At 37.5% G+C, this 23,975-nt stretch overlaps 1 protein-coding gene across 12 annotated transcripts in view; it reads right to left on the bottom strand.

Moving 5' to 3' along the window:
• Positions 1-23,975, bottom strand: part of RNF111 (ring finger protein 111) — a 65,081-nt gene that overhangs the window by 17,974 nt on the left and 23,132 nt on the right. For 9 of the 12 annotated variants that reach the window (XM_068959102.1, XM_068959105.1, XM_068959101.1 and 6 more), the window contains exons 3-8: positions 15,525-15,651; positions 8,245-8,408; positions 5,306-5,506; positions 3,505-3,824; positions 2,467-2,722; positions 844-1,201 (exon numbers count right to left, since the gene is read on the bottom strand). In XM_068959102.1, coding sequence (XP_068815203.1) covers positions 844-1,201; positions 2,467-2,722; positions 3,505-3,824; positions 5,306-5,506; positions 8,245-8,408; positions 15,525-15,651 — 1,426 coding nt within the window. The remainder of the gene's footprint in view (positions 1-843; positions 1,202-2,466; positions 2,723-3,504; positions 3,825-5,305; positions 5,507-8,244; positions 8,409-15,524; positions 15,652-23,975) is intronic. The other 3 variants (XM_068959104.1, XM_009681459.2, XM_009681461.2) reach the window with 1 other exon arrangement.

Genomic DNA, 23,975 nt, shown 5'->3' with positions numbered 1-23,975 from the left:
TAAGCTTTTGTTTAAGCATTAACCTTTAAATCCACTGTAAATTAGTTATCAATAGAATTTGTACAACCAAGCTAGGAGCAACAACTGAACAGCTCATTCTTGAAGTTCGAGATCTAAAAGCATTATCTCCAGAATTAAAATAGTTTCAGTTACTTTGTGGTTGAACTCCAACCCAGTACTAACCTGATTGCTGCTGATACTAGTGTCATGCATCTAGTTTAACAACAGTAGTATCTCCTAAACAGTATCACCAAAGCTACATCTCAACATTGGTCACTTCTCATGCAGGTATTATTCACTCTCTCCCTACTTTCCTCTTCTAAAAAGATGAAAGCACAGTAAAGCCAGATAAACATCTAAGGTTCAATCTTTATAAGACCTGGTAAGCCATCTCTTCTGAGATGATGTTCATCTTATTTTAAAACGTTAGTTACGTAAGAAGGATCTTACTAGTATCAAGAAGGCAAAACACACTTTCAAGGAACAAATTCAGGAGGAGCAAGTCAGCTTATGACTTCCTAGGCTGTCTATCTTGAAAAACAATCCTTGCCTGTTCTCTGGAGGAAAACTAATGGACAAGAGAAGCATAAGCATCACACCTCTTCCATGCCCCATCGTACCTCTTGCCTTACCTGATGACACTGCTGAGAGAAGTAAAGGAACAGGCTCAGTCTTAGCACTCACTCAGCTGTGATGTTATTGTAAAGACAATTCTTACCATGGTTTAATTCTAACAGTTCCTAACCATGCAATTACAATTTGAGATTCACATGTAACATTTTACAAACCTGAGGGAAAGGAATTATATGTTTAGATATTGTTCTGAGTACATTTGTGACATACGTTGGGTGCTGCATCATTCTTCTTCTCTGGACCTCCATCCTCTGGATCACTTCATGAGGATGTAGCCTCTGTGCTGGAGGTGCTGTTGCAGGGATGTGATGGGATATAGGCTGGTGCGTAGCTGGAAGATGCTGTGGAATCGGAGCAGCTGCATTGGCTAAAGGATGAGTTGGTGGTGGAGGTGGAGGAGGAACAGGATGAGAAGATGCATGAGAAGAGATTGAAGGATGGAAGGGATGCACTGGATGAGGAATAACATAATCTACTTGAGGAGGAGGTTGTGGCTGTGGAGGAGGATTTCCATGAGAGTGGGGACATGCAGAAGCTTGATGGTGAAGTGGTCTGGTCAGAGAAGCATCTGCAATGAAAACATCAGGTGCTTTTAATCCGATCAGTAGCAGTTTTCTGGATTAAACGCATCTTAAAAAGCGCACACCTTCACACAGGTGCTTTAGTATTAAAAATGGGAACAGTTGCAACACATAATATTCATTATAAGAAAGTTCAACTTCTTAACAGTGATTCCAATGGCATACCCTAAAAGAAGTCCAAACTTCCAACAGCTAAAAGTTCTCCACTCGCTAATGTTGGTGAAAAGAAAAGAAACACCTCCTTAAACTTGCACCGCATAGGTATGTTGTGAGAAGTTCTGTTTCAAGTTTGTGTAGTGTGTAACAAGGTGCATTCTGGTTTTCTTCGGCACTAAAACCACCACCATAGCCATAAAAGTAATCTAAACACCTCCTATGAAGTACGTATTTGTAGTTTTTCCTCAAAGCAAAGACGAAAAACCTTTCCTCCTTCAGAAGGAACATGGAATCATCGGGGGGGGGGGGGGATTTCACACCCTGCTGACAGCTTCATCCAACTTCAGACTCCAAATACACTAAATAAAGGAAGCTGTAACTCTTCAGGGCTAGGAGGGAGGTTTGTTGATATTTAATTTTTCCACAAGGCTACTATTTAAGTTGAGTTCTATAGGAGACAATAAAATGCAAAAGACAAATCACAAACAGAACTAAAAAAAAATAAGGAAAAAGGCATTACTAAAATAGAAAGGATAGGAAAAATATTTTATCAGTAAATAATAAAGTATCTATTAAGGATCTAGGAGGCTGCTTATCTCAAACAACAACAGGAGACAGCAGAGTGATGTGTGCGTGCCAGAATTACATAATTAAAAAAACTGCAAAGAGAAGGAGAAAGTTTTCTGGAATTAGGCATGTTTAAGTTCAAATGCACCCAAAGTAAAAAATGCCTTCCAGACATCACAATGGTTAACCAGAAGTCAGGTCTTTGATCTTTTCCCAATATACTGGTTCACACAGCAATATATATACACCTATTTTTTGAAATCTATCTATCGAAAGAACTGTTACTCAACTTTGCCACTTGAAGAGAGACCTCTCAAAGGAAATCTCAGATTGTTTCTGTTTAATTCCTCCACACAAAGAGCTGAATTGTTTAAATACATTTCTTAATGTGTGTTTTGTTAGGCCAATTCTAAGACCAAAGCAAACGGATAGCAAAAGTCTTCATATGTTGTCAGGGAAGCTGCTATCGTGTTTGTCGTTCCCCCTGCTCCCGGTACCCAGCACTCAACGTTAGACAGACGGTACTTACAAGGAGAATGCATATAATGTCGACAGGAGGAGAGCGAGGCCTGAGGAGGCGGCTGTGGCTGTGGCTGCGCAACAATACTTGATCCATATCCATCTATTGCTATCGACTGGCTTGGGCCAGCAGCAGCCTGATGCCCATAAATTGCTGTTCGAGATGAAGAACCAGGACAGCAGGGGTCAAAAGCAGATGTCCCATGAAAAGCGCCACTTCCATGACTTCTTATACCACTGCTGCTCAAGTCTACTGGCAAAGCCTGCTGTGTAAACAAACCATCTGTTCTCAAACAGTTCTTCAAACACTGAAAACAAAGTCACCTTTAAATAAAATGTGATTAAAAACTATACTCCTATAAACCACCAGAAGTTGGATTTTTAAGAATGTTCCAGAACAAAGTCTTAAGATACGGTTAACATTTCTTACCCCTAAATTGTCCAATCTGGGGAAAGAGATTAAATTCATTACCCTACATTGTATAAAACACCTATTTTGAATAAATCAGTGGATATGCGAGAGCTGCATTTGCTGAATTATTTGGAGGCACATAACAAGCTTGAACATTTTGTTTAGTTGCGCCTAACACCAACTGTTAAGTTGGTGTATGTTTTAAGTGTATGTTGCCAATTAAGTTGCACTGTACTGTTCTTAGATTTTTCAGAAAACAGTTTTAGAACTGTGAGTTTAGTTGGGGGGAAGGGGGATTTAAAACAATCTTTAGAAAAGCAACTTTTACACTTTTTACAAATAGAAAATTAGACTTGAATTTTTCTTCCCTTAGCAGCTCTGCAAATAATTCAGATGCTTTATGAACTGCAGAGTATATTCTGAGGTATTAATGTTTGTTTTGATTAAGGAGTCATCCTCATCTTAATTTATTTTGCTGTACATGTATCACATTTAAAATTTTCCTTTTAGTTTCCTTTTATAATGCCTGCTACAGAAAATAAGCAAATCACACGCAACACAGCATCCTATCCTATTCTCTCATGCCTATAATATGACTTGAAAATGCAAAGGGAGAGTCACAAAAGTTAAACATGCCTGGTCATGGTAACCAGTGCCAGAACTACTGCTTGCTCCACAAGGTGCAGGCACTGGAGGAGGCCTTTCAACAGGGCAGCTGGAGTCACTGAATGAAGGAGACAGTGGAACAGCTGGGTGAGGGTTGTGGTGGTGGTGGTGGTGGTGTTGAAAGTGGTGGCTGTGCTGCTGAAAGCAGCTTGTATGGGAGTGTCCCAATGCATGATGATTCTGTGAAGGTCCTCCACATGGAGAATGCTGAGGGCAGCACGATGGTAACCTTGGCATGGCAGGAGGGCCAGTTTCCAGTGTCGTATTAGATGCAGTTCTTCTTAAATCATCTTGAAATTAAATAAAATTAATTTTGAAGAGAAAGAAATTAGTAAAGCTGATCACTGCAAAGCAGGGTCTGAAATAAAAATATTGATTAAACGATTAACAGACTGGAAAACAGATCTAAACTAAAACAAAGCACACACACACTGGATACAAAAAAAAAGAGGAATCAGCTATGCCTGCAAATGAACCAAATCTGAATGGTTCAGGTGGATGTACTCTTGGGGACTGTTGGAGAAAGTGAATTGAAACTTGCCTTATTGTTCCACTAATTTAAGACATGTAGGAAAAAAGAGGAAAGATTGTCCCTGTGACTATTGTGCAGAGACCTATTTTCACACTTTTGTCTTCAAATTCATGTGCAAACGTGGTCATTTACTCTTTTTTGTATCTCATTTGACCTACAGAAAGGGGCAGAGCACCCACATTTCAGATATTGCGAGTACCCCAATACCATGATAACAGTGAAAAGGGAGAGACAGTTACCCATAGCCACGACCCTCACCTCCAAGAATTTATTCTATTGGTGGTGGTTGCTAGGGGTTTTGGACTTTTTTTTTTTTTTTTAATTTAAGAGAGAGCTAGTCTTTCCTTCAATCTCTGATCAGTAGCCAATGCCTAACTTAACTGACAACTAAATAAAAAAAAAAAAGTCTCCAACCAACCAAAAAATCCCCCCCACCAGCAGTAAAGCAATTGGTTTGCAATAAACAAGAGATTAGAGTATATGGCTTAAAGGTCCTTTCCAACTTCAAACTTAGTCTAGTATATCACTCCCAGAAAAGATTGCTTCCACAATCCATTATTAATGGATACCATCAATCTTCCAGTAGCAACAGAAAGAAGCTCCTTCCTAACAGGTTCCAGATATTTCTCTTCTAACAGTTATCAGCTCTTCTTTTGTCATCAATACTGCTAGAGACAAATCTCACTTTAACAAAGCCTAGTAATTATGCTACCTGTATATACAGCTCCATTATAAATCATTACCTATGTAAATCGCTTTCAGCAAAGCGATCTACATGGGGAGAGTCAAGGAATCTATACACATCCCTCACATTTCCTTATGATACATATTTAAAAAACAAACAAACAAAAAACCCCAAAGACACTTGCAACACGTTGCAGTGGAAGACTTCATTCCCAGTGAACACATCTGGCACCCTACCTATATTCTACCTCCTCAGAAAGGATGTGGTCTCAAAAAGGATGTGATCCATTAGACATAGTCAAACCATCCTGACAGATGAGAGCAGAAAGTGGCTCCTCCATGACCTCATTTTTCTTTGGGGAGACTTTATTCAGACTCTTGTTCCCTCAAGTTTACACAGCAAGTCTAACCAATCTCAACTTACTACTGATATGGTCAGTCCTGAAAGCTCACAGGCCACTTTAACTAGAGAAGTCTAATTAACTTCCTTTTTCTCCTTTATACTATTAATTAGTAGGCAATGCAACAGTTTTAGAAGGCTCTCTTATTCTGTACCTCCAGCTGAAGTACCAGCAGTGCTGCTATTGGGAAGACTAGTCGAAGTCTCGGGTGCTGAGGAGGGGGGCTGGCTGCTGGAGACGTTTGGAGCTGCATCAGAGGCCGGCTCTGAGGTAGACGTATTAGAACTGTTACTGGAAGTTGAGCTCACGACCTGGGATTCCACTCTGGCTGAAGTGGTTGGTACAACTGTTGGCTCTAGGGAAACAAACAAACAAACAAAAATAACAACGTGTTATTTAAGCTTTAAAAGCTGTTAGTTATTTGTTTCATCTTCTTTCTTTTTAAACTATCTTACAAGAAATTCTGGTCTTGCCAGATGCTGAGAAAGTCAGAACAAAAAAGCCTGATGTGTATAAAACACAAAAGTTAACTTGGTTTCATGTTTGTGTGAAAAATAACATTTTTTGAATAGCCTCAACATCCTTGGGTTTTTTTTTTTCTTTAACTAACTCAAATTTTAAGAACCAATATAAAAACATTTCCCAAACCAAGTCTGCCATATCAAGAACTTTATTTCCTAGACAAAACACTCCTAGAAAGAAAATTAAATTATTTTGGTACTTCATGATGAAAACACTGGCTTAAACGTTTACTGTAGTCTTTAATAAATCCACAAGCAAACTAATCCGTGACTAGGTATTACCCTTACCATGTTTTTTTAATGCCCACAAAGCACAGGAAAAAAAAAAAAAAACAACTTCTAAATGTCTAACCCAAACCAGCACAAAAATATCTCAGTTAGCAGTACTACTTTACCAACTTCAGTCATTCCAGATGCATAGTACTACAGGCTATATAGCACAATAAACTAATCTTCCAGTCTCGACACACACATTAAGCATTAGTACGAGACTTTCACTAAAAGCATACACGTATTCATTTTGCAGATTATAAATATAATAGCTGGCAACATATTTCATCATATTGAGGGAAATACACTAGACCCTTGATAAATTTCACTCTCTACTGCACAACTGTAAACAGATTAATATTTAAAAAGACACATAGTGGCATAATTCAAATTTAGTTTTTGAAAAGCCTATCTTTGACTGTTAGTTTCAAATCTCTCCCTAATTACTGACAAGGCAATGACATGACTATAAATAGTAGATAAAAGGGAAGATCATCAGAAACGAGCTCCACTTTTTCAGTAGAAGTGTCTGCACAAATATCAGAAAAAGAGAGTCAAGACGTTTAAAATTATATCTCTTATGCTAAAAGTCTCAAGGTAAAATATGACTGTTTTTCAAGATTTCTCTCCAGATCTAAGAACTATAACAGCAACTCAGCAAGCAAGGGAATAAACACATCTTTTTTTTGCAGCCTTCCAACTCATTGCATTATAAAGCCTGTAATCCAATGCTTACATTCTTTTGGATTTTAATGTGGTGTTCCAATAAACTAGCTTTATTTCAAGGAAAACATTTTGGGGGAAGTGTATTAATATCTACATTCAGTAATAAAACAGTGAGAATATAGGTCACTTAAAGCCTAAACGTGACCGATATGTGATCGCACAGTGCTCAAGACTGGACGTTAACACATCCTGAAAGCAGTCTTGTGGTCAGGAACGTCTTAATTCTACCAGCCTCAACCACCCTGCTAACCTGTTACTGTTTTGATGTTTTACTCAGTCATAGAGACAGTTCCATTTCCCCCCAAAAGCAGTCTTCCATTTAAAAGCCAGTGGGACCGGTCAATCTCAGACTGTTAGTTAAGAGAAACCGTTGATTCCAGCAGACTTCACAGACATCAATTCGGGAACGTTTGTGGAGAGACGACCTGCAGGCTCAGGTAAGCAGCTAGCAAAGTTTAAAGAGCAGTATTTTTGAAGATATCAGTAGAGCTAGGATAAAGTGGGTAGCTGCCTTGTGAGATGGTGTCAACTCAGATTTTACAATAGTTTGTGTGTGAAAACTGACGTTTACAGGGACAATGGCCCTTCAAGGGCCAGGAGACTCATCCTAAAAAGATATGTCCCATGGAGGCAGAGAAAACAGCTGGTCTTAAAGACACATATTGCAGAAATAAACCTTCATTCATCACCTTATTTTTAAACAAGAATTTGATGTCTGAATTTGAGACCAAATTCTATCGTTTGAATTTAAAAGAGTAAATTAAGCCAATAAACGCAGTATCCAATCCAACGGTATTGCTGTTGAGGTATTTCATAATAAATCTATAAAGAAAAGAAACTCTGATCAACCTATTCCCTTTCACCTTAAAGAACAAGATATGGCAAGATAATAGCTTGTGATACATTTAACAGAGTCACAAGATAGAATTTCTATTAAACATTAAAAGCAGTCTGCAGTCAAAAAAAAAAGGCCAAGGGGGAATTAAAAAATTTTTTTCCCCCTCCTCTTAACTTTCGATAATACCTGGAAATTGGTCTTATGATTTTCAGCAGGAATAAACTAATTAAGTGCCAGGTTTTAATGTCAGGAAACGCTGGAAGTTTCAGAAATCTCTGATATACTTTTACTAATTCTATAGTCTTTGTTTTTTTACACCACCACTCCAATGCTTTAAAGAACAGTAATTACTCCAAAGCACAGGCAGCAGTGAGATTTTCCTTTTATAGTATTGTATTGAAATAATTGCATATTTTTAAAACAGTAGTTCCAACCCGTTCTGTAATTTCTGCCTGGGGAGTCAGCTCTCAGATATACACCCAAGTCAGTTTTTGGAAGAAAAATCAGATCTAAAAAAAGCTAACCTCCTAGCCTGTCAGAAAATTCTCATGTGTCCTTGTTGCCAAAAATCAAGAAGTCCAGCCGTTCCTATCTGGTCTATTAGAACTGAGACTTAACAAAAATAATAAATGAATAACATATAATAAAGGTATATTCAATTAATTCCCACTCCCCTCATACTGACTGACCATCTTGTTTCTGAAAAAGGAAGAGATCTCTCAGATCAGTGCAGCTTACCATCTTCATCCACTGTAAGGTCCACTACTTCTGCTGCATTCTGTCTCAGCGGCTGTATGACTGTGGAAATCCTACTACGGTTTCGCTGCTCTTGTGGTCGTGCAGCATGAGAACTAGAGCTCTGTCCCCAGTGTGATCTTGAGTGTCCGAGGGTTGAACGAGACCTTATAAAAAAGGTATACCTTTAGTATTGACATAAAGTTTGCTCTCATTAAATACACTTTTCTCACTGTTCAAGAAGTTGGCTGGTCACTAAAGCTAGTTCCGAGTATATTGCTATTCGAAATGCATTTTTATTAGAAAAGCATTTTCTCAGGTTCGAATACCATGCTACTCCACATTCCCCAGACGAGTATTTAAAAACGCTACTGCCTCCTTTAACAGGTAACATAATAGCAAACATCCAAAGGAGAGAGCTTAGAGGTCTTTAGGCTGACACTTCTGCCACGTGCCTAAGAACAAATACAGGTAGAGTGGTACAAAATGCAACACGAAAATCCAGAGCTGCAGTCAGACAGTGATTTTATCTAATGTTATGTTTTAACATGCTAACAGGATACGAGAATCTCTGAATCCTGCACTACTTATTCCCCAGACTGTGAAACAGAAGATCCATCAATGATGACTGGAATGTGAAACTCAAAGATTTGTAAATATTAAGTTCTTTTGCATATTTACTTGTGACAAAATACTTTCAGAGGATTATTTCTGTACCTAACTGTAAAAGTCAAAAACAATCTCTGGACTTCTCTTGAATATTATTTCCCCCCTCTTAAAAATAAATATAGCTTTGTATAATGCTTACAGAGTACTGAAACTTAACTGAAATGTAACATAAGAAAGGAAAACATAAGCTTGTATCATACTGAAGGAAACAGATGGTTGTATTTCTGTAGCATTACACATAGCATCCATTCTAGTCAATTTAGTCGTCCAAAGCTAAACGCGCAAGTCAATGATACTTTGGAATCCAGGCTAAGAGGATACTGTCTTTAACTAAGGGAAAAATATTTTACAGTATTATATTTGCCAGGTCCCCCTTAGCCAAAAAAACCTTTGACTGTCCAGTACTTACATAAACCAAAAGGCTTGATTTTCCAATTCGGAAAAAAAAAAATGTATTCAGACTTTAAAAATTCAGGAGAGGAAAGAGTGAAGAAAGGGGAATAATTTCACTAAAAATAGTGAATTCACTATAAAAATCACCGTGGAGCTCATAGCCTGTATTTGTATTCTGCCCGTACTCCCTTTACCCCATCTGTATAGCCCACTAGGAGAGAAGATCAGAGTATATTTCCATAGTGCTTTATCCATCATTAAAAAGGCATAGTAAAATGAAACTGGAACTATGATTAGAATATTTTCATAAAATCAGCTGCTATTATGAACTTCAATTACTGAAATTTCTTATTCTGAAGTTTAAGATGTCCCGTTATTTCCTTGAAAACAAAAGGCTGTCTCAATTCAGTAGTCCTAAGTTGCACATCCCGGCCTTTATTTCCTTGTTATGATTAAACAGGACATTATTCTGAAAATATTTTACTTAAGAATGACTAATGAATGTGTCAGCTATACACTGGTGTGTATATTCTGCCACTGATGAGTCCATATAATTTTAAAAAGACTGTATTACTTCACATCTGTAAAGTACGTATGGCTAAAATGTTTACTTTGTTTAATGCTAAGAAGAATCAAAATCAGACTGTAATAACTTTTTTCTTAGTCAGAACAGAAGGGTGTCACTAGCAGTCTGGCAGATGCTATCTCATCCTCCTAGGTATGATTCCGACTGCTACACTGCTGCTTGAGACTGCAGTTACTTTTTATCACAATGGTTTACTTCCTCTCTACTTTGAGAGTAGCCCTACCTTGATGAAGTCCTCGAAGGAGAAGGGAGTCATCATCATTGCATACTAACTTCTTGATGGACTACAGGGCAGTGTGGAAAATGAAGGACATGGAAGAAGAGACCAACACATGGACTTTTGCAAGCAGTTTTCTCAAACCTGAGACTGTGTGCAATGTAAGGAAAACAAGTTTCTATATGCATGTGACTGAGCGTGGATTCAACAGGCTACCAACTCCATCTCACCAGCAGCCACTCAGAAAACAAGCAGAAAAGCATTTGCTTTTTGTTCCCACAAAGCTAATCAATCAGAATCAGACAAGTAATTAACCAGCTCTGACAAAAGAAAAGAACCAGCAAACATCATCTTCACAGATTAGAGCTATTGCTCCGTGAAATCCATAGGTGCAGTTGCATTTATTCTTCTGGGCAACCACCGCTATCCTCAAGACAACCTAGAAATATCATTTACATTCAGACCTCTGATTCAAAAAACATAGCATGTGTTTTCTTCAAGAAACAGGAAGATAGGCAGAAAGTCTAGATGAAGGATGAGTCCTAGAGCCTCCATCAAAAAGCAACACTAACTGATTCTGCAGAAAGGAAGTCACCATCAAGGATGTTGAAGAAGAATACAACTAAAGTTTTTCCCCAGAGGGCTTCTGGATTTCATCTTTCATCCAAGAGAACATGTTGTAGCTACAGTCACTAGGAAGGGCAAAAAGAATCTTGTCTTTACTGAAACAGACCTTCTTCCTAAGTGGGTGCTAGAGAATGATTAATCCGTGAATAATATTGTAGCAATTCAGAGAAATAAATCCATCAAGACAAAGTATTCAGCAATAAAAAAAAAAAAAAAAGGTGAGTATTGACAAATAGGATGGAGACACATTTGTTCATTCAAATTAACAAATACTGGTTTCCACAGAAACTCAATAAAAACATCTTCTGAAGAACAGTGGTAGAAGACCCTGAATCCACAACTGTAAGCGTTTGTGTCTTGGGGTGGTGGTGGAAAGAAATAAGAGAAGGGGAAAGTAGGACAAAACTATCATAAAATATTTATGCATTTATGCACTACATCATCTGCAGATTAGAAGTCCTGAAGTGTCAATTCTTGTCTTTCCTCTCTGATGTCTTCTATGAAACAGGCACTGGTTTTAATATTTTACGTAATTTTGCATGTAGACAACAGACCATAAAAATGGTACATCATAGTTAGCTATCTGCCAAATGAATTGGTGTGGGGCGGGGGGGTATGGCAAGAATTCCAAATAACGCACCCCCCTCCCCAAAAGGGAGGGATTTACAATTGCCAGTACAGTTACCTAGATTTGTTTACTTTGCCTATGTGCAGATGCTTTCAGGATTCTTGCTGCCTAATCTGGCAGCAATGAAGATGGAGGCTGGCATGGAAGCATGAAGTCTGTGGTTAACTTAAACTGTGGTTTAAGTTAACAAGGAAGATCTTAAGCTCTCCCACAGTTAAGGGCTGGAGACCCAAAAAAGGAACTGTGGCTTAAGGATTCCCACCAAAAGTGGTTTTCTAGAGACAAATCATTTTTACTGCATTTAGGAAATTTCAGAATAACTTCTTCAGGAGCGAATCTAAATAAGGAAGCGATTTTCATGAAGTCTCCTCCTCACTTCTGAGAAAGTAAAAAGAGCAGCTATCTACTGGGCAATTTTACACTGATATTACTAACAAGGTATACAACTTAAGAGTTAAGCTCAAGCACTACTTATTCATTGTTGAGCTATAGCGTCCCATTATCGTGCTTCCCAGAGGCCACAGACAGCTTTATCTGATCTTATTTTTTCTAAAATAACATTAATCAGAGCAAGATTTCACTAACAGAGTGGAGGAAAATAACAAGGAACAAATGCTATAAGGTAGGAGAAAAGGAAAAAAAACAAAGCCCATACAATATTATACTTAAGAAACCAGAAGGCTTAGCAAGCACAAAATGGTACCGTTTACTGTCACAACAAGCTTGACCCTTTATGATGGGACCTGAAGAGTTACTCAAAAAGGCTGCCTGAAGAAACTGCAAAAAGAAATCCTCTCTCTTGCACAAGTCTAGTGCTCCTAAGCTTGATCTTCTCCCTCTCCAGCATCCTAAGCTTGATCTTCTCCCTCTCCAGCATTACTACTGTTTTTTACTTAGGCACCCACTTTCTCTTTGAGAGAATTTCCCTTCTGAGAATTTTCCATTTTTGTCTTCTTCATCTATTTCCCTTTTTTTCCCCCGCCCGCAACAAGTTGTTAACATTGAAAGTTCATCTCACATCCACTAAGGTGCTCCTGTTCTAGATCACAACAGGATTTGCCTCAGCATTTTCAAGATGAATGTTATTTCCTTGTCTCTCTGACTTTTCCAAGTCTAAATGCAAGCATTTTGAATTTCTTATGCACACAAGAGTGCTGTGTGGAGAACACTGGCTTGTTCTGCTTTTTTCAGTAACCTTCTCTCCCTCAGAGTACTTGGTACAATCAAAAAGAGGATGTGGAAAAAGACAGATTAAGCAGTTCATGAGTTCTATTCCCTCCTTTGTGATCTCTAGTACTAAAATGCCCAGTGAGTGAGCTCAATACCTGGAGCTCAGCTGATGGTTAACAACTGCATTCATACAAAAAGCTTTACTCATGCAAGAGAGCTTCAAGTGCATCAATTTCTTTTAACAAAAGAAGCTGTAAGTTGACTACCTACATAAAGATGTTCCTTAAATTAGACTAACGATCTATACACAGTCACTTGTTTAACAGTATGTTTAGAAAAATAAAAAGGATTATTTTCTATTTAGGAAGAAGCAGAAATCAGCTGTAACATGCTTTAAAAAAATCTCAATTGTACAAGATTCTTATCATAGCTTAAGTAAAGAGCATACTCTTATATTCATCTTTTATTTACTGATGTCAAGATTAACAGTTCAGAATTTTAAGATTTTTTTCAAAACTGTGAGGAGTAAAGTTGCAACTTCCTTGAAGAATTCTCTATATTAAGACAAACCTCAAAGTGACAGCCTCCTGACTTTATGCAAACTTCTTCAAATCTACAATCTTTTTCACTACTATTCATTTATATTCTGTAACTTCATGTGTTACAGGCATACATATTGTTACTCGACTAATTAAATTTTGAAAAGAACAGGATAAGTCTCAGTTCTGTAGTAAGCAATACTTAACAAGCACTGAAAAGCTTAGCCCTTTTTTCCCCCCACAGGAAAAAAAAAAAAAAAAAAACCTAGCAGTAAAGTGTTGAAAGATGTATCTTCATTTTTGGAAATCTGATTTGATTTTTTTTTTTTTTTAAAGTTCTTCCTCAAAAAAAAGTTTGTCTTTAAAAAAATTTCTATATAAATGAGATGGGTTACTATACTATTTGAGAAGTATTTATTTTGCCCTGAACAGTATTCTGAGTTTGGTAAATAACTTTCATAATGTTCAGTTGATTTAGAACATTTAAATTTATAATTTTAATATTGAGTTGCCATTTAATTCCAAGAGCTGCTTTTTGTTCCTCAGATTGCGGTTTGGCAAGACTGATATGCTTGAACCACAATAAAATCTGCATAGGAAAAACTGCAAGTTCATCGTATAAAAGATTAGCATAGAAGAGAGATTTCCTGATATTTTGGGTTAAAGATTTTTGTTTAAGACTCTTCCTCGTTACAGCAAGCTCCCTGGGATTTTTTTTTTTTTTTAAACACTATATTTTTACTACCTAAAAATATGATGCTTTCCAACACAAAATAAAGCTCGATTACTTTTGTAGTCTTCTCATAACATTTTCATCTAAATATTGACAAAGTAAAGTCTCCTCTTAACAGTTGAGGGTTGTAGAATAAAGAGTTAAAGAATAAAACTTGCTATTTCACCATTCCATTATGACATTAAAAAATTGAATTCCTTTGAGAAATCTACATGTTAGAAGGTCTGACAAACTGAATAAGTGCAAACTTAAATTCACCAGAAAATACCATTGGTTCAATCTCATTCTCACTGAAGTCACCAGCAAAGACACCACTGACATCAATAAAAAACAAGAGGGATTTTTGCTGCTGTTCTGACTGCAACGTCACAGGGGGAAAGGGGAGAAAGAATTAAGTAATGGCTTTCAAGCTGTTTATGGTTACTACATAACCATTTCTCACCAAGGCTAGGAAGAAAGAAAGCTGAATTTTTAACAGCGTGCTCTCTATATTTAATTAGGTCTTGAATTAGTGTTCAATAAGCACAACCAGTTTCATCTAGCCTCATTTTTTACACTCTAAAACTTTATTGGCCAGCTATAAGAGCCTAAAGCGATAACTTACATTGCTCAAGTTTTTCCAAGCACACGTGTTGTTTCTGAAGTTTTAATGACTGTTCTGAACAAACACACGTTCATGTAGATAAATGAACTGTTTCTGGAACATATTTTAACCCTCTCAAGACAAAGCACCTGTTGATTCTGCAGTTTTGGATTTCTTAAAGAAAAAAAATTGATCCTTTACCCTTCCTTCAACAGGACGAAATAAAACAAACGTTGTTCAAAAAAAATGCATTTTACAATGCCGATTTCTCTCACATCCTCCCATTTTCACTCGGCTATAGACTTAGGCTGCGTATTTTTGTTTGACATCTTTCATGCACAAGAGTTCAAAAAAAGTAGAGAGGAGTTACTTAGAAATGTTCATGAAAACAACACAGGTTCTAGAATGCCATTTACTCCAATAAAAGTAACTTTTTGCAAGATGACCTGTCTGGTTTCTTAAATATGAAATTGCATTAATGAAAGCACTAGCTATCTGAGGACAAACAGATGGCATGTTTTTATAAACTATTGCCTATTGTTCTTTTACACTTATTTTATTAAAACGGATTTAGTTTTTCATTTTTTACAACTATGTCCTCATATCCACAAACAAGCTTACTTAATAGGCAGGCATCTCTAACAGTTCCACATACATGGAACGTTCAAGTTTTCTGCTTCAAGAAACTCCACTCTAACGGACTCTGCGAAATCAAACCAATACTTAGCAAAACCTACATAGAGGCATGGAAGAATGGGAAAGTACATATGGTGACAGCAGGAGAAGTTTCAAAAAAGTAGGATGCTTTGCTGAGAAACGCTCTGCTCATCCCGAGACAGACAATCCAACCTAAAATTTGTTCTCTCTGGCATCTTACTGTGCAGGTTTGCTCCCCCCCAAATTCTGCCATCTCAGTCATGCTAACTGCAACCACCTCAGCAATTCCAGATTAGTGGAATTTGCAAGGCTTAGCAAGGCTATGGGTTTTTTTGTTTTGTTTTTAAAATCAGAAATGCCTACTATGCATGTTGGTTAGAATTCCTATAACGTTACCTTATGGGCTTCTAATGATACAGACCCTCATGACAAACTTGAAGACAAGCAAGACTGCATTAATACAAACACATGCAAGCCTCACCTGTAGCTTTCACCAACTGTTACAATCTCCACTTCACTGTCTGTTGAGGTAACATTTATTTCTTCATTGGCAGTGACCTGGGGAGTGGAGGATGCTTCAATCACCACAACGTCTTCATCGATACTTCCTGATAAGGAAAGAGGAGGAATAAAGTTTGTACGTCATCTCTCTCAAGAGCTGTCATCACAAAAGTCTAGTTTTTTCCCCCCTAAACTTAATATATATGTAGGTAGGAGAATTGCACAACATTAAGTGCTAGTTTTAATAATTAGGTCATTTATTTGATAGTTGCAATTCTGCTTTCTTCTCTCATCACCAGTACATAACTGTTCAGAGACCTTAAATAAGACAAAACGCACTACTTAAAGCTATTCCAAAACTCCTAATCAGTAATCTCAAACTTCCACAGTTAATAGTAAATTAAGTACGCAATAAGACCCAAAGTGAAAAAGAAAAGAGATAGAATAAGACGGGGTGGGAGGGGAGAGGATAGAGATAAGCAAGCCTCCACTCCACTACATATTAGAAACAATTCCGATGCATTTTATTAGCTGTAACACCAAAGAACACCTGTCTCTTATTGCAAAAGCAAAATAAACTCTTTAAGCTTTAGCAAAGCAGTGCTGGTTCATTATCATGAATAACTATTTTTTATCATGTTTTTGTAGGTATTAAAGCCTGAAGGCTAAACAATGACAACAGAGCAAAAAATGAAGCGCAATGTACACAAGTTATTTCTAAAACAAAATACAGACCACAAATCTATTAGTGCTATAAGCATGTTTACATCTGCACTTTCTGTGACATTCAATTATATGGACTAGACAAAGTTAAAATGAAATTATCAATGGTAATCAAAACAAAAAACCCCAAACACCACAAAACAATTAACAGGAAGTTTTGGCAGGAAGCTCAATTTCCACTGTAAGTCCGGAAGAGTGATTAAACTGCCAGCCTAGTACCCCGACACTTGTACAGCTATCGCAGTGACAATGGTAAGTTTGGACTACCCAGAATACTTAACTTGAGCTATGGGTTATTTCACTATAGCAATACCACTGAGCACCAAAAAATTTACTTAATAAATATGAGCTAGAGAGCTGAGAAATGGCAAGCTTTACCACCCTGAGAGCTGCCAATTTCTTGCAGACAGGTGCCTGAGCAATCGATACTGTATCCTGTATGGCCTCTTCTCAGCTGCTCTACGCAATGACAAGGCACATGGTCTTTTTTGTTCTCACTAAGCACCAGCTTCCTGGTCTAGGGAAAGGACACACATTGCTATGACACAGATCCCTGAGCTCTGCACCGCTCAGCTATGTGGCTGCAACTGAAATAGCAGAGACTGACAAATTTCAGGGGTGGGGGTGGGTGGACTCTTTTTCTCCCCCCTTGATAGATTTAAAGAAAATCCACGTTTCCAAATACCGTCACTCATCAAGGTATTCTGATCTGAGAATTTTGTCACTTATTACTTCTGAAGTTGCATGAAAGTTTTGGGGAAAGAAGCTGAGAACATTAAGATGCGTAAAAAACAAAGCCCATGCTAAAAGTGAAAATAGAAAAAGGGCACTTGGTCAAAACGAAAGGGAGCTGAAGTCATCACCACATTCAGAAGTAAATATCATGTTTTTGACAACTTGGAAATCACAGGCAAATAAACAAGCAGCTTCTGTACATGGTGACCTTAGCCACTTGTAAGAAAAAAACCCCAAACCCAAAAACCACCCCCCCCCCCCAAAACTAGCTAGCCAAACAGTTGAAAGGTCAGTTGGAAAAAAGCATCTGTCTCCCCCCTCCCCCAAATCTTTGCTTCCAAACATGCACTTCTTTGAAGCACGGTAAGATTGAGGGCTCTCCTGGAGCTCCATACATCCTCAAATACAACTTTTATTGAAGTTTATGACAGGTGCAAAAGCAGAAGATTTAGGCTGAAGTATGGTCTACTTTATTTCTGGAGATAAACAGCACCTCCGTGAGGCCAAAATCACATGCTGTATAACTCCAGCATGCCGCCTCTACCTAAATTCTGACACAAGTTTACCTCAAGAAAACCAAAGAAAATTCACAAGTGAACATCGACACAATTCAGACACCCACCTTTGTACTTAATCCTTTCTTTAAGCAAACCTTTACTCAGGATGTGATTTGACAGACTACATAAAAGTCAGACTGCAGAAACCATCAGGATTGTTACTGGCTGAACAGGTTTTTGTTTTGTGTTTTTAAAATAAGTTCCAAAATAATTACAAAAATCTTTAGGAAAAGAGTCAAATTTGCTATAAATAGGAAATAGGTTAGCTATATTTCAACCTTCTGCCACTTCCTACTGCCCATGCTTTAATAGCACTTTATGAAGTCAAAAGCACAAACTGATCAACAGGTTTTCATCCTGCAAAGTACTTTCAGAACAAGTATACAAGTTATCAATACACACTTCCATCAAAATGGAGACTGTCAGGAAAAAAAAAAATCTCTATATAAGTATTCATAAGGTATCTGGTAAAATTATATTTCTAGGGGAAAAGTATTAATACAGCTAAAGATCACATGTAATTTTATGCCTACTTTTAAATGAAAACAGCTTCCATGTAAGACCTATTACAATTGGTCTAACAGCACACCAAAGGGAGAAGTACGCTTATATGAAGTTCCTATGTTTTAAAAATGTTGTAGTAGTTTGGGAGAACAGCATATAAGAATCAGACAATCAGCCAATATAAACTGATTTCATTAAATATTTTTATCTGAAAAATGAAATTAAGAAATTAGTTGAATAGCAAAACTTCAGAAAAATGAGCAACATTGACGCAATCTTCATAATCCTCTATCAAGTATGGAAGTATGCAAGCCATGGAGCCAGTAGTACTAAGTAGTCTCAAAAGCCGATTTTTCACTGCCAACAAGATTTACCGTTTCTTCCTTGCCTCTCCTAACACATTAGGAGGAAGAGAACACAGTATTTGAAGCATCACAGACAAAACCACATCAGTTTATACTAACTTACAAAAGCTCCTATGAAGCAGAGCAAAGGACAGTGTTAAGATTGAAAAAAAGTCTTTGAAAGAATCTGTCAAAGCGAAGTCTCAGAGGACAGGCCACTTGGCAGGCTGAGGGGAAGGTAGAGTGGGTGTATGTAGCAGATGAGCAGCCACTCTACTTCCTATTCCTTGGTAGCAAGGAGAGTCTCCTGAAACTTCACCAAGACCATATATAAGGGATTTTTCCTAACAGTAGAGCAGTTCATTTAAAAAGCAGAGGTAACATTTTTAAGAATTAAAATGGTACTGAACTAAAGAACGAGTGAAATTTAAGAAGCTTTTTTGAACACTTCATACTACCAAAGCTGAGAAAGATACAGCTAAGAAATTATCTGCTAAGCAGACTGAAAATTCAAGCCTGCCGGTCTGAACTTACCAGAACCCACTTCTAGCAAAGCCATGATGTTTTGCAGTTTCCCATAATGTAAGTCTGCAGGTTAAGTTAAAGCCTGAAAGTGAACTTTAGTGGGATTTCACTCTGAGTAATATAAGTTAGTTTTTGACTTGAATTTTAAAAGAGCACCACCCTGTCAGGGAGAAGATTAACCATCTTTAGAGAGGTGACTGCTCTGCAGAAGTACAAAAAAGAATTTCCAGAGGTTTTACTATATTATTTTTAAAAATTATCTCCTGGAGAGAGTTTTGAGGCACCTGCACACCTCAAACATTTATCACAGATGTAATTCTTACAAGCTATGTGATGAATCTATGGCTACACATTAACAGTAAACAACTGAACAATTCCTTAAGGTATCCGGGTCTATATACTTGGTGAATATACATCAAGAACTCTTATTTCCTGCTGTTTTTCAGTACAGCATAAATAAAACAGGATCTGGCATTTCAATAAATCCTTGTTTTAATGTACTATATTATTCATAAAACATACGCGGGGGGGGGGGGGGGGAAGGGAGGGGGGATAACGGGGAACAGAGGACTCCCAGAAATATACCAGATGACAAAACACTGTATTTCTCAATATTACTTTTGACCTTGCAGTCCACTATACGAGACATTTGTATACAGTTCCTAACAACAAGGTACACTGCATTTACTCGCTTTAATGCATGCGCCAGTCAGTGACCAGTCATCTTTAGCCTGGAATGAACATTAAGCAAATTCAATGTTACTTAAGGTGTAACTACTACTACCTTACTCATCAATGTATCATCTAAATAATTGACCCTGTAAGAGAACAGCCAAATCTGCATAATTAGAGAGTTACTATATTTTAGTTTTATACTCCTTGAAGGTGCTCTCCCCTCCCCCAGCAAGGAGCGGTGGGGAAGAAAAATCTGACTGATGGCAGCAAAAAAAGTTACGTAAATCTATGGCAGGTATTTTGTACTACTCTAAACATCATACTTATGGTTATATAGCAAAGGAAAAATTACTCTCCTGCAGGTCTAAACTACGTCTCTCTGCCACCTACTGAATGACAAAACGCAGAAAGCAAATTATACTCTAGTTGTTTGTGACTAAATTAGCCCAAAGACTCATTCTACATTTAAAATGAACTGGTGAAAAACAAAACTTCTGAAAATTACAGTAAGAATTTTATTAGTTTCCACTGGATTTAGTTTTCTGCCCTGTTCACAGCCGTGAATTATATTTTACAATGCATGCAAAACACTAAATATTAGCTCAAATATTAACAGTACATAGCAGTTGGGTTTTGTACATGACTTATACTCATTTTCAAATATGCAGTATTTCTTTTTCATTCTTTCCAGGAGTCCTGCCCCCCCCCTTCTTTTTTTTAAAAGCCTACTTAATGATTAAAACTAGTATTCAGCCAACCTAGGGGAAAGGAAGAACTACACTGGAGCATCTTAGCATGAATTCAAATTTGAACAGGCTGAAAGGTGATTTCATCCCTTAGAAAAACTCAAACACTGTGAGGCCCCATATCAAGGATTAAAATGATTTAGTAAGCAGAATGCAATGTTTTAAATAATGTAATACTTTGTACCCCAATATTTAGATCTTTAAATAGAGCACATCTTTTCCCTAGAAAATTGTTAGATTATGGTAGAATTATATCTGCTAGGTACTTTTAATAGGCCACATGCAGTTTTGGGAATTAAGTTTTAGTATCAAATATTTTAATTATCCAAAAATCATACATAATGGACTCTAAGCTTTGCTTTATATGCAGTACTACTTCCTAACTCTGAAAGCCATGGCATAATTCACAGTCAGAGATAGATTATTAGTCATCAGCACCGAAATCCTGTCAAGGACAGAAATATTACTGGCACAATATCCAAATTCGTGTTTGGCTGACTGTTGTCCTTCCTGGACGGTAGCTTTTGCATTTAACTCGCAAGGGCATGCAGTTAAATTAGATAAAATATTGCATGTAAAAACAAAGGAGATTCACAATACACAAATTCAAATGACACAGCTTGACCACATCACAAGCTTACAGAAGGAATATGCGGTCTGGGAAAAACAGAGGAAATTTTAAAAGTCAAGTTCCAGTGATAGGGACGACTTACTCTGAAGTTTCAGTCTTTCCATGGATCGCACCAGTGGCCCATCAAGGCCCACATTCTCTGCAAGCAGCAAGAGGCAAAGCTATCTGGTGAGAGCAAAACATCCTGGCTACAATCTTTAGTCAAAATCTCTTACACCACCCAACGCCATTACAGATGTCAGAGAGTACATCCTTTCCTATTCCCTGTTTATAGACGGTTGTCTGTAAACATGTCTAATTCCTTTTTGAACTTTCTCATACCACTTGCCTCCCCAGCATGGTGTGGCAGCAAGTTTAAGGAACATTACCTAGTTGGCACTTCAGCTTGAAATAGATGATCTCCTCCTAAGTTTCAGTGAGTAATCTCTTTCCAACTTTCATAGCTTTTTAAGAGCTAGGCTAAAAGATCAATTTTTCTACCCAAGACTCAGTTGGAATACACTTTTCAATAGCTGAGTAAGATGGAAGAAATTTTCAAGAAATTGCTTAGGAGCCTACACCCCAGTGGAAAAGACAGCCAAGAACCACAGTTTAGGGGGTCTGGTCCAACTGCGAGCTATGCTAACATGGGCTAATCCAAAACTGCACTGACTATCATTAAACAAGCACACAGACCTTAGTCCTAATGACAATGCTATAGCAAGTCAAATCTAATTCTAGAACTAAGGTCTCACCAGCATAGAAAGCTATAGCCACTACAGGGAAGCGCTGAAGCGAGTTCCACGTTAACTTTTATTACATTGCATATATTTAAAGCTCCAATTCACATTTTCAGATAGGTATAGCTAGAATGGTTAATATCACTATTGCTCAAGAAGCCATGTTCTTTCCTCACCCTTTCCCAGTTTTCCCCCAAACCTTTTCTAGTAACAGGCAGAGTAGAAGGGATATGTATTCACTTCCTTGCCTACTAATGCTATCGCGATAAAAGCTGTAAATTATGAGCTGCATCAGTTACTGAGGAGATAGTAAAAAAACACTTTAGTTTTGGGAGGGATTAGATAAAGGAAAAATAATTAACTACTCTTCACAACAGGCAGCTAATTTCTACCTAATACATGCTTGTCTTCCGATGTTAACAGAAACCTGTTAAAATAAGCATGCACCACTTCACGTTCAGATTAACATTTTCACAGCCTCTGACTTTTAGAGCAGTACATTCTTGGAAGACAGACAACAAAACCCTCGGTGGAATCAAGGGGACAGTACTGAACAAATTCAGTCTCATCATTCTTTTTTTTTTAAATAGAAATCTGCTTCAAGCAGCTTCGAACAAAAGTTGGAGCAGCTTGCCATCAGCATTATATGCTAAGGAAAGAAGCAAGGCCTGTCTACCATTACCTAGTCAAACGTTTAAAGTAACATGTCAGACCTGAAGGAATTTTAAGTGCTATTAGGTCAGTGTTTTATGACTATGCAAGATTCCACCCAACTTTTTTTTTTTTTTATATCGACACTGTCTCATTTCCTGGAGTCCAGCTTTACTGCCAACTTACACTGGGTAAAGCTACAAACTTGTTTCAAGTTTAGCTTGTTCTAGATGTCTGTCTGAAGTTCAGCTGTGTCCAGCCCTTTTATACCCAAGCTGAAAATCAAGTATCTGTGTATCAGAGAAGTTTCATTACAATGTTGCAGAGATCTAATTTCAGTAACAAGGTCGATATCCAGTCGTACCTTTGACAAGGAAAAAAAATCAAAGGATTATCTCTATAGGTCTGTACACAGGTCCTTGCAGGATTAGGGAAAGTTTCTAGGCTACCCAAACAAAACACAGAATCAAAATCTGCATTTCCCCATCAGTTTGCTGCTTGCAGTCCTTTTATCTGCAGCCTAGTATTTCAATTAAGACTTGATGATCACAGCATTTAAACTCCAAAACTGTACCTGTATCATTAAACTAAACAGAGTTGTTCTTACATTCTTGCTAAGTCCCCAGATCCCCTCTCCTGAGCAAGGCTCATCTGGACATCCCAGATTTAATGAGGGCAATTGCCTTTTTTCAGCAAGCTGAGTAAAACAATCAAATTATTTCCTGGGGTCAGGATAGTGTTGGGATGTGGTACTGGCTCAATCACCTCCCACTCCCAAAGTAAGAAAGTTCCATCAGAATAATTGCTGAAGCACTGACAGAAAAGGGAAGAAAAAAAAAAAACTGTATACATTCGCTGCCCCCACCACACACATCATTTGTCAAAAGTAATCATGAAAGTTTTATTAGCTACAAGAACCTACTAAACACTTATTTGGTGAAAGAAATGTCACTTTCATTTCTAACAATAATGAAAAAGAAAACTTTTCCTTAACAGTATATACACTAATTAAATGTACCAGTTCTTCAAATGCACTGATTCTTCAGATAGATATCAATATTTAGAGCAAAGAAAATTTTTGCCACATACCTTTAATATAAATTGCTATTAAGTAGGCCACAAGATCAATCAAATCCCAGTGATGACTGTTTCTTAAGAATTCAGTTATTTCCATACTTGGAATTGCATTTTCTTTTCCTATTTTGTTTTTGCTCTCTTCCTAGTCTATCCTCCAATTCTTTTACCTATATGCTGCAGGCCTCATTCTCAGTGTAAGTTCTATTTGTGCTTCGCTATATTCTTTGTTTTCAACAGATGCATGCATTTGTTTTCAACTTGCATGTGCTGCGCTCGGGGCAGGGGGGAAGAGGCCAGGACCACTCTAACAAAGGGCTAGGAGAGCATTACTAGCAATACAATCCTTTCCTCATATAGAAACACCATCCTGCTTGCTCACCATACAGAGAAATAGCATAGCTAATTTTCACAAATGGCCCCATTTTTGTCCCATATAACTCAGTAGCTAAGCGTCTTATATAACAGCAGAAAGCTGCATAAAGGGTTAAGCACACATTCTTTAGTTATACTAAAAATAGGAGAGTTGTATAAAGGAAGTGTGTTC

This window comes from Struthio camelus, chromosome 12 (genome assembly GCF_040807025.1).
Source record: "Struthio camelus isolate bStrCam1 chromosome 12, bStrCam1.hap1, whole genome shotgun sequence".
Lineage (NCBI taxonomy): Eukaryota > Metazoa > Chordata > Aves > Struthioniformes > Struthionidae > Struthio > Struthio camelus.
Note: the sequence above shows the minus strand (reverse complement) of the source record. Positions and strands in the feature narration are given on the sequence as shown.